Source organism: Oscarella lobularis, chromosome 9, assembly GCF_947507565.1.
Source record: "Oscarella lobularis chromosome 9, ooOscLobu1.1, whole genome shotgun sequence".
Classification (NCBI taxonomy): domain Eukaryota; kingdom Metazoa; phylum Porifera; class Homoscleromorpha; order Homosclerophorida; family Oscarellidae; genus Oscarella; species Oscarella lobularis.
The window spans coordinates 331,587-342,227 of NC_089183.1; the positions used below are offsets into that span (position 1 = coordinate 331,587).

A 10,641-nucleotide genomic window follows, 5' to 3' on the forward strand; every position below is an offset into this window, starting at 1 on the left:
ACCAGGCCAAGGCTAGCAATCTTCCGCCCGGAGAAAATCTCAAATGAGTCACGTGACCTTCCTAATAAGGTAAATTGAAAATAGGCAATTTCTTCCCCGCGAAGAGGCCTGCCTTGTTTGCTAGAAGTCGCAGCAGCCGTAGCGTTTGCCGATCAAAGCAATAGACGGCGCCTGTGTTGGCGCCGGCGGCTAAATGACGCGAAGACGCCGCTAGAGCCGTGTACTACGAAAAAGACACGCCCATTTGGGGTGACATCGTTCCCGACGCGTTTCAATAGAATGAATCGACGGGAGAGTCTTACTTTGACTCTTACGGTGCCTTTAATCGGCTCAAAGAGCTCGATTAGGGGCCCAACGTTGTAGAGGACGGCGTCCATCTGTTCCAATCGCTGGCGCGCGCGTTAGACGAGTTGTATTCTTCGTGGCGCTTCCTTGAATGCGAGATTTTCTTCAACAGATTTCTTGCTTACTCTCACGAAACAACTTTTTGACTGTGAGAATTTTCGAAGGTCCTGCAAATTTTGAGAACTGACTTAGTAAGGTAGGGCCTATCACCTCCCGGATGTGGAAAAGACTTTGGCGTTTCGTACCGAAAACGAGCGGTCCGAGATCGCTCGTTCGTGCAAAAGAAGTACGGCGTAATGATTCTACTTTAAACGGGGTTGAAAAGGAGCCTATCTTACCGACGTACGTCGCTCGCTCGCGTGAGAACTTAGCAGAGCGAAAAGCTCGTCTCTTGTATCAAAGCAGGTATGTCTACAAGCAGTGGCACGCTTTAAAGCGAAAGAAAAATGAATTTTTGTCAGGAAAAGAGGAATGCTCGAGAATGGGCTTCTTCTAAGGTAACTGAAATTTGGTCGAAAATTAATTAATAGATAAATTTAGCACATTTTTTGCCAAATTTTCCGAATCGCTCACGGAAGACGAATTATTGCTTTACGACATGCTAATCAACGAGCCGGCCAACGATTGGGAGATCTACGCGTGGGCGGTGGGATCAAAGCCCGTTCCCCCGCGCTATGACAACGTCGTAATGCGCATGCTACAGAATCACGCGCGAAACGAGAAGAGAGAAGAGAGAATTCGCCAACCGGAACTAAATTTGTAGTTACGAAAGAGTATAGTAATAAAAATGCCGACTTGCGAGGTTTTCGCGATCGATTTTCCAATAAGTAGTAAACATTGTCACGTGCTCCGTGACGCACACATTCGGGACCGTGCTACTAGTAAAGCAGGAAAAACTGCCCGTACACGACGTGGCAACGCTGTTTTCTGGCAACATGGAAACGACAGAAATCAAGGTGGAAGACATCGACGTGACGGGCCCGAAGCTCGGTCAAGGATCGTACGGTCACGTCTCCGTCGGCACGTGGAAAGGAGCGAGAGTCGCCGTCAAATCCCTTCACGAAGTCTTCCTGCAGTTATATCGCGACGATCCGCAGCGCGACGCAATTCTAGCCGAGTTCCATCGCGAAATGACGCTACTCGTCACTCTCCGGCATCCGAACGTGCTCCAATTCCTCGGCTACGTGCGCGACGACGATCGCCCGCTGATGATAACCGAACTCCTCCACGAAAGCCTAGAAAATCGACTCGAACGGGAACCCCGCATGTCAGAGGCGTGCACGCATCACGTGCTCCGATCGGTAGCGTGCGGGCTGCGCTATCTCCACGAACGCGCCGAACCGATCGTCCATCGCGATTTGGCGAGTAAAAACGTTCTTTTATCGCGCGACGGTTATCAAGTGAAAATCGCCGACTACGGCCTAGCCAAGGCCATCGAAACTCAGAAACGAACGGCGAAGAAATACATGTATACTGCGACATTCAACCAGGGAACTGAATTGTACGCAGCTCCCGAAGTGTTTGGAAAAGCCGCTTCGCAACCACCTCGCGATATGTTTGCCTATGGGGTTTTAGCTCTCGAAACAATACTGGGTTTCATTACGATGCCACTACCAAGAAATGATGAGGAGAATCTCGTGATTGTACCGGAAGTGGAGAGGCGACGGGAGGACTTGAATCAAGTGCCGGAGAGTCATCCCCTTTTGAAAATTATTCAGAGGTGTTTGAGTCAAAAGGCGGAGAAACGACCTACAGCTTCTGACGTTGTAAAGGAATTTCCTCCCTATGACGAAAACGACATTTTTCCTACTGAAGTGCCCAGGAAAAACGGATCTTCGAGTTCTAAGGACGGAGATGACGGCGGCGGCGAGTCGTCGACGAATAGATATGAGACGCTGCTTGAATCCGTGACGACGCGACATCACGCTCTCGAAAGAGCGGAATCAGTCAACGAAGATCTGAAAGAGAAATTGGTCTCCTTTCAATGCAATTCCCTCCTGAAGGAACATTCCCTGAAAACCCAATTAGCTAAAGTAAGAGAGAATTTTTCAAAATGCCACGCGAAACAACAGAGAGCCCAAAATGGAATACAATCTACGCGTAGTTTTGATCTAATCAAACTCTAGATAGGAACTTTAGAGGCGATTGCTTAGCCCAACTAGAAGTCTTCTACTGTAAAGATATTTAACCTTATACTCCATATTCCCTCCCCCTTTCCTAGGCACGCAGTAAGCCTTTTCCTCGCTCCTGGCACGACATGCCCAACTTACCCTTCACCCACAAGCATCCCCTCCTAGCAACGATAGGCGACGTGATGCTCGCCTGTCATTGCCTCTCGCCGACCCTCTACCTCATGAACGCGACGACGTGCCGCCTCACGACGAAGCTCGCTCACCCGCACGCCAACGAAATCGACAGCATGACGACGTACAAACACCACTGCTACGCCCTCACAATCTACATCAAGGACAACAACACGGAGACGAAACTCGAAGAATTCGACGTCGATACGAGAACGTGGACCATTCTCGCTTCGATGCCGTGGAAGGCGGCGCTCCGCTACACGTCGCTCGTGGCAACGAGCGACGCCGTCTACGTCGTCGGCGGATTGAACAAAGCCTCGATTTCCGTCAATTATTTCGTCGAAGTCGATTTGGCGACGGGGAAGACGACGGAGCTGACGCCGATGCCGTCGTATCGATCGGCGTGCTCGTGCGCTTTCGTCGACGGACGGCTCTACGTCGCCGGCGGTTTCACTCGCAACGCCGATCACTCCGCGTCGATGTGCGACCGATTCGAAGTGTATCGCGTGAAGAATAAGAGCTGGAAGAAATTGCCGTCGACGCACTTCGGCGTCTCCATTGTCGCCTTGCGAGGCGAGACGGTCTTATCCGTCGGCGGCGTCGTGCCGTATTCGCGTGACGTGAAGATGTTCGATCGCGAGTCGAAGGAGTGGACGGAGTTGCCGCCGATGATTTGGGAGCGGTGCATGCCCGGCGTGTGCGCCGTCGGCGCGTGTGGGATTATAGTGGGCGGCGGGGCGACGGGAAATGGGGAACCGTTGAAAAGTGTGGAGGAAATGTTGCTAATGAAGGTCTAAGTTTGTACGACTGGGGGCTGACAGTTTTAGAAAAATGTTTTGTTGTTATGTCTTGTTGTAGTTTGACGTACAGTTGTGCATCTGATAATAATAATAAAAACGACGCGTTGACAGCGCTGCTGTGGACCGCGTGGCATAAAAGGCGATTTTCTATCACTACGTTCAGTTGACATATTCGCCCAGTAAGAATTCAATGCGTGGTCATTGGGGGTAATTGGAGGAGACTGTAGACATTCCAACGGCTTCTTCGTAAGACGGCGGTGGCGGTTCAGCCATCGAAGGAGGGAGATCTGGTTGAGGAGGTTCCGCTGGCGGCGCCGACGGAGTGACTTGTGTCGGTGATCGAGGAGTTTGCGTCTGTCGCCGACTTTGCGAGGCCCTCGCCCGTTGTCGTTGTGTCCGACGATGATGACCGAAACAGAACATAACAATAAAGAAGGCGAAGAAGCCGCCAACATAGGCTCCCCATGGATTGTCGCCCCCGCATCTCGTCTTCTGGTGGTGGAGTCGACGGAACGTCAGGAGGCCAAATTGTGGGTGGCATAAATCCGCGACAGCCTAACGGGCATTGTCGCATTTCGTCGCAGTACGGGGAGAGGATAGGCGATTTTGTCTCGTCGTCGTACGAACACCACTCGCATCCGACGATCCCGGAACAAGAAACTTGAAGAGATAGAATAAGTGAAAGAACCTGCCCTCCTCCTAATCTAATACCAGCGCAGCGGGGTAACTAATACGAAATGCTCTATCCTTCGGCTATAATAAAAGAAAGGAAAGAGAGAAGTACAGCAATTCGCACTTTGAGTATTCATAGGATAAAGTTTTACGATACCAAGACAAAACGCAATAGAATGAGTGCAACTGCTTTACTATAAATACGTGTTCAAAGCGATGTTCCTTCAATATTGAGGATATGGAGCGGACGTCGGGTACGGATTGGTGGGAGGAGGATATCCCGGCTCGGACGGCAGTAGATTTCCACCAGGAGACAGATCCACTGCCTCGTTATACGCTGGAGGCGGCGGGGCCGAAGGATGACTTGGAGGAGGAGGTTGACTTGAAGAAGGATACGGATCTTTCGTTTTCGACATTTGGACTGAAGTCGATGGCTGGGGTTGCGAGTGCGACGTGGTCGTCCTTACAGTCGTATGATTACTTTTGTGGCGGCAGCAGGCGGCGAGGACAACGACGATAACGACGGCGACGGTTACTGTGACGCCAACGACAATACCAATAACAGGTGACGATTCTCCTTCATCTGACGGTTTGTCGGTGGAATGATCCAGTGGCGGCTGAGCGGATGGGAAAGCAAGTCCACGACTGCCGAGAGGACACCGATGGCTGTCGTCGCAATAGGGCGACGAAATGGTCGAGCGAGACGTGTAATCGTACGAGCACCATTCGCAACCGACGACGCCAAAACAATCGCTTCATTAAAATAAGAATATTAGAACGACGAGACAGACAGACAGGTCGAGGAGGTACGAATGATATACAGACTACGGACCCTCTACAGCAGCGACCTGTCGAGCGTCTGAATGCTTCGACAGAAACTGCTGTATAAGTGCGCATTGCAGTAATCGATTATATAGGGTGGGTCTCAAGCGGAACACTGCAATTCGCACTTCCAACTTCAAGCTCTTCGTAGACTCAATCTCTCATGTTGGTTAACTAAATAATGTAGCAGCTACTACTGTAGGAAAACACAGCGACTATAAGTATGACAGATTAACTGAAGTTGTTGGCCGCTGACGGAAACGCTCAGATAAGCAGATGACGTAAACGAGGCAGAGGACGACGAGAATTACGATTACTGAAACATTTTGCTCATAACTACGGCTACGATGATTGTAACGACTCTAGATGACGACGACGACGTTATTGGTGACGGCGATGACGATGACTGGAGAGTGCCGAGAGGGCATTGCAGGCTGACATCGCAATAGGGCGACGCAATTGGCGAGCGAGTGACGTTATTGTAGGAACACCATTCGCAGCCAACGACCCCGAAGCAAACACTTAAAATAAGAACTTTAAAAAAAAACGAGGCCCAGAGCGAGAAGAGAACGGGAGAGATACAGAAAACTCGGGCTCTAATTAATTAATTAAGGACCGGGGCATCTGAAGACGCGAATTGCTGTATACCCTGGATATATAGCACGTCCTTCGTTTCCGCTGTAGCGAATGATTCGAGATGCGCAGAACCCCTTCCTACTACTACTACGACCCCTACTTGCTTACCTTTTCCGCCTCTTGGATTTGCAGTCGATGTTGAAGCACGACGTCAATCCCGCGGTAGCGTCCGACTCCTGAGGAGCGAGCGCTACGGGAGGAACGCTGGGCGGACAGACAGGTATGCTTGGATAAAAAAGAAACTCACAGCCGTGTATAGTGAATCTATAGCAAGTAGACTCTACCTTAGATCATTGGTGGAATCAACTCCTTCGCACTCATTGTAGCTTAGAGGTCGGCTGCATGGACATTCGCAACCGGCTCCTGACAGCTGACAAGTCCGCGATCCAAGCGGCTTAGTAATCTGCAAAAAACAACAAGAGAAGTAAATATCTGTATCTGTCTATTGTCTTGGACTTTCAGTGCGCCACAACTTCATAAATACGTTTAGGGAGAATTGGGAGCGGGGGATCGGATTGCTCACTTACATCACAGTAGCAGTTGCTTGAGCTGGACCACCGCGTGGAGACAATCAAAAACGTATTCGTCTGCGAAACTTTGTAGATCTGAAGAGACGGGCATTTAAACCTTCCCCCAAAAATGAATCAATTAATTATCAAACTTACGTCGTATGCAACAGAACCTGAAACGCTCTGAGAGCTACTTGACATCTTCACCTGAAGAAAAAACATTTCAGCTAGATTTCACCTTTAAAAATCCAAAAAAATGACCTTCCAGAAAACATTAACAGTTTTCTTTTGAAAATCATTACAACGAGACTTAATCATAATATTTCTATTGACAAGCGACGCAGCCAGATCTTTCTCCTAAAAAACATTCCCCGTAACTCCCATGAAACCAAAACCCTCGACCACCATTTCCGTTATGTGTTTAGTATCGACGCCGTTTTCCGACGCCAATCGCGGATCAACGAAATCCGGATGAATCACAACAAACCCGGCGTTATCAATCAAAACGCAACGCGTCCCGGAATTCTGACACTGGCTCATTGATCGCGTCAACTCCGTCCACATAAAAGGAATCGTAAAGTCCATAGCCGCAACGGCCATAACCTGTGGATTTTCTCCCCTTTGATAAAAAACTCCGTTTGCACGACATTTTATATAATTTCTTATACTGACCTTCCTGAGAGGATCGTGTGGCTTAGAGTGATGACGTAGCCGGCTCCGAAGCCGTCGACGTAAGGCGAGGAGAGAACGATGTCGCCCTTATTGGCGATCGTTCGCTTGTACCAAGGACGTTGCAAGTGATCGAATTCTTTGACTTGTCGGAGGCCTGGTAGAACAATGAAGGCACCGTCTTCGGTGCCAACGTATCTAAGTAAAAAAAGACAGAAACTGAACCAGCTCTTAAGAACAAAAAAAGGATACTTGGACAAAAACGCATCTGAAATCTATTTAGAGATCTCTGGAATAGGATATTTTAGAATTTATTTCAAATTTATTTACAAGGACCCTGCTCCAAATCGTTTTTTCTCTTACCTCCACACAATGAAATTGGTGAAGTCATTCGCTTGCAGCCATTTAGATACGACCGAGTGGATAGTGGCCAGAGAATCTCGGACAGTTGGCTAGAGAATCTCCTAACTCAATAGCGGTACGCAAAAAATTGTTTTTCTCACTGACATTGAAATATGTGTTTGATCTTCTTCCTGTAAAATAGCTGACGTACTCGTTCGCTTGAGACGTCGTCTGCTCGAGATCCAAGTAAGCGAACGGGTCCTTGAAACCCTCCGGCGAAATTTTCACCGAAGCATCATCTAAAAGAACACAGTCTTTTCCTCCCTTTTTCCTTCATCCATGCCCTTACCAAACACGGCTAGTCGTCCGAACTGGCTACACTTTGACTGCGTCGGAGGAATCAAATCGAAACGATGATACAAATAAGAACCTTAATTAATTAATTAAAGATTGCGTTCTTTTAGTTTTATACTTCGTCTCCACTAACTCAGTAGAGTAGACAACGGAGACAGACTGTAGTCCGTTGTGAAATCCCTAGCCACGACGAGACACAGGCTGTACGTAGTACCGCTTATCTAACGACAAACAAAAAGTCAATTATAAACAGCCTCTAGAAAAAATTGAATTATTGGACAACGATTAATTATATGTACTTATTTACTCTCAATGCGTACGTACGGGTTGCCAATTGTATTGCGCTTGAATCGAGTCAAGCCGGACTCCTTCCATTTTGCTATCTCCAAGAGGAACAGTCCATTGTGTATAGAGCACACGCGATCCACTGCTACCGCTACATATTTTGAAGCGTGGAGGCCGGTGCACGTGGCCAGAGAGTCGTCTTACTTTAGCATGGATGTTCGAATTTCGTCAAAGCCAACGGTCTGATGCTCGAGAGTCAATATATCGATATACGTTGGGGCTTCTTTGACGTTCGTGGGAACAGGAAGTAGGGGATGCGTGAGAGTCACACCTAGATAGCCAAAAAATCAGTCATGACGTCAATATTATTTTATTTGGCTTCTCACCTGAGCTATCGATTATGAAGGCGTACGAAACTTCGTCGCGTCTAAAGAACGTGATGTCGGATACGAGATCGGCGAGGGCGATGTCGATGGCCATGACTCCAGCGAGACCGCGCTTGCCGTTCTGCGTGGAATAGACGGGAACGGAGATGGTCAGAACGAGACCGAGACCAAATAAATCGTAATAAGGAACGGAGATGAGCGGTTCAATGAGCTCGGCGTCCGGTTCGAAGAAGCTGTAATAGGAGCCCAATTCCTGGCGAATGTTGCTGTCAGTTCGAACGATATCAGAGACTCCAGCCTAAGAAGGAAAAAAAATTCACAAACGTCAAATAGCCAATTATGATTAACCCCCCAACTTACTGTTGACAGATTCGTTGAGACTACACCGTAGTATTCATAATCTTGCTCAGCAATCTTGCGAAGTAGAGTCTCCCCAGAAGATTGAATACCATCTTTATATTATTTATTATTAATTAATTAATTAATAGTATATTCTTTCGTTGAGATTCTCACCGCCCATTCCGTACGTAAGAATGACGACTTTGAAACCGAGCACTTGATTCTTGTCGCGAATTGCCTGCATGATGGCCGTGTTCGAACCCAGAGAATTCGTTGGTTCTCCGTCGGTCAGAAACAGTATCACTTTGTCTGCAGCTACGAACTGTCACTATTCATAGAACTTCTTCGTCAATATTATTCTTACGCGCCAAATTTTCGTCAGAACGCGAAGGCGATTGAATAAATAAATCGAAAGCGCTCACTAACGAATCTTTGTAATTCGTAGATCCTAAGACAATAATAATAATAAATAACGCACCCCTATACATATATCCTTACCAGAAGGAAGCAGATTGTCAACGTAAGTCTTTAGCTTGTCTACATTGGAAACGGTTGCCCTGGCAAGACGATTGCTATAGCAACCAGAAGGGTACTCAGCCACCGTAGAAAAAGCCACAACTCCGACCTAATTAAAATTGTACATATAAACTAATAAGAATGAGCATTACCCACCCGGTCATCGGGACTCAAAGAATCTAAAACGGTTTTCGCGGCCTCCTTTGCAAGTTCCATGCGAGAGGAGAAACTTTCTCGACCCGCTGTCACGGTTGACGTCATTGAGCCACTCTTGTCGATCACAAGAACAACGTCTTTGGGCTCGGGCACGGACGCCGAAACGTACCAGGGCCTTTGGCAAAAAGAAACATTTCATTAAATAAATCGATATTTATTGATTCGTACCTGAATCTTGGGTCATATGATCCGCAGTCTTGCACCTTGAATGCTGGATAGATGCTAATGAGACCCTCTTGTGACGCAAAGTATTGCCACTTTAGTGTGGGATTCGATTGCAAATTGCTCTTGAACATGGAGACCAAGTTCTCTCCAACGTTGAACTGAGCATTGTCAGTTGTCGCCGTCAAGCGATTGCATTGTCCATTGAGGTCAACCTAAGGTAGACGAACGTAGATAGGTTTTTAAATCAAAAGACTTAGGGTCATCACATCTCCTATGACGCTAGAAATAATGATAATGCCCAGAATAATATATATTTAGCAGTGTGTAGGCTTTGCAAAATAATGAGGTCCTATTTCACTCTAGGGCTTATCAAATAATTTTTACCAAAACAAATCTGATTAAATTAATCAACGTGTTGCAATAAGATTGATTACACGCATCATGATGAGATCCGGACTTACATCATCGCTAAATCGAGAATCGTAGGTGCGACGGTTCTCCGAAAGAAAACAGCACTCGTCCAAAGCGTTATTCGTTCCTTGGGCCAGCAGACGCTCCGCTTCGTACTTCAAACCCAACGCGATCGCCTTTCGACTCTGAAATTTCTGGTCGAGAGCGCCTGAAAGCTGAAACGACGAAAAGACAACACATGGGAAAAAGGGAGGTGTGACTGCGAGAAAACCTCTAAAAGAGTAGCTTGGGCGTCGACTGCTGCGCTTCGGTAGCTCAGTCCGTCATATTTGGACTAGGAGAACGACTTTGAACTCGCTCTCGTATCAAAATTGCCGAAACATAGCCTACCTGTAATCTGTTCACCCCGAGACCGTCGTCCGCGAAGGTTGAAAGGACGGTTTGGAAAGCGTCGGCTGACTGAGCAGACGTTCGAAGCACAGACGCACAGCAGAGAACACCGCAGACGACGAGAAGCATCCTACCTCCGGCGGATTTTCCTGGACAACTGCTGTGTCACGTGTCGTACGTAGACACGGCGTGTTCAAGCAACATGGAAACAACCGAAATCGAGCTGGAAGACATCGACGTGACGGGCCCGAAGTGATGAGTGCACGTGTACGGTGCCAGGAAGACCAACCATTGCGTTGATGGCTCTTCCGTACTAAAATAAAGCATCATCGTGATCATCATGATCATCATCGATCGGTCGCGTGGTAGTCGCGTGGTAGGCGGGCGGGGCGACGGGGAATGGGGAACCGATTAAAAAGTGTGGAGGAAATGTTGCTAATGCAGGTCTACGTTTGTACGACTGGGCTGACAGTTTTAGTAG

The 10,641-nt window shown here is 47.8% G+C and overlaps 3 protein-coding genes across 5 annotated transcripts in view; 1 reads left to right on the forward strand and 2 right to left on the reverse strand.

The window, feature by feature from the left end:
- Positions 1 to 529, reverse strand: part of LOC136190859 (BLOC-2 complex member HPS5-like) — a 40,927-nt gene extending 40,398 nt beyond the window's left edge. The window contains exons 1-3 of the mRNA XM_065979142.1: positions 303 to 529; positions 113 to 223; positions 3 to 61 (exon numbers count right to left, since the gene is read on the reverse strand). Coding sequence (XP_065835214.1) covers positions 3 to 61; positions 113 to 223; positions 303 to 377 — 245 coding nt within the window. The 5' untranslated portion in view covers positions 378 to 529. The remainder of the gene's footprint in view (positions 1 to 2; positions 62 to 112; positions 224 to 302) is intronic.
- Positions 530 to 1,216: 687 nt separating this feature from the next.
- Positions 1,217 to 3,583, forward strand: LOC136190860 (uncharacterized). Its single transcript, XM_065979143.1, has 2 exons — positions 1,217 to 2,378; positions 2,567 to 3,583. Exons 1-2 carry the CDS (start codon positions 1,281 to 1,283, stop codon positions 3,443 to 3,445), a joined length of 1,977 nt encoding a protein of 658 aa, XP_065835215.1. The 5' UTR covers positions 1,217 to 1,280; the 3' UTR covers positions 3,446 to 3,583.
- Positions 3,584 to 4,237: 654 nt separating this feature from the next.
- Positions 4,238 to 10,454, reverse strand: LOC136191480 (VWFA and cache domain-containing protein 1-like). Of its 3 annotated transcripts, none has more exons than XM_065979820.1 (24): positions 10,161 to 10,454; positions 10,042 to 10,104; positions 9,821 to 9,985; positions 9,363 to 9,571; positions 9,135 to 9,309; positions 8,961 to 9,087; positions 8,827 to 8,910; positions 8,637 to 8,771; positions 8,484 to 8,575; positions 8,124 to 8,421; positions 7,942 to 8,068; positions 7,777 to 7,888; positions 7,586 to 7,673; positions 7,448 to 7,528; positions 7,264 to 7,397; positions 7,120 to 7,208; positions 6,760 to 6,954; positions 6,493 to 6,706; positions 6,349 to 6,444; positions 6,244 to 6,294; positions 6,106 to 6,183; positions 5,863 to 5,981; positions 5,687 to 5,803; positions 4,238 to 4,873 (listed from the first exon to the last, which is right to left on the reverse strand). In XM_065979820.1, exons 1-24 carry the CDS (start codon positions 10,287 to 10,289, stop codon positions 4,345 to 4,347), a joined length of 3,507 nt encoding a protein of 1,168 aa, XP_065835892.1. In that variant the 5' UTR covers positions 10,290 to 10,454; the 3' UTR covers positions 4,238 to 4,344. The 3 variants fall into 3 exon arrangements, with proteins under 3 accessions (XP_065835892.1, XP_065835891.1, XP_065835893.1); XM_065979819.1 differs by having other exon boundaries at positions 8,637 to 8,777; positions 10,161 to 10,383; XM_065979821.1 differs by lacking the exon at positions 4,238 to 4,873 and adding an exon at positions 5,091 to 5,463 and having other exon boundaries at positions 8,637 to 8,777; positions 10,161 to 10,383.
- Positions 10,455 to 10,641: the final 187 nt, after the last annotated feature.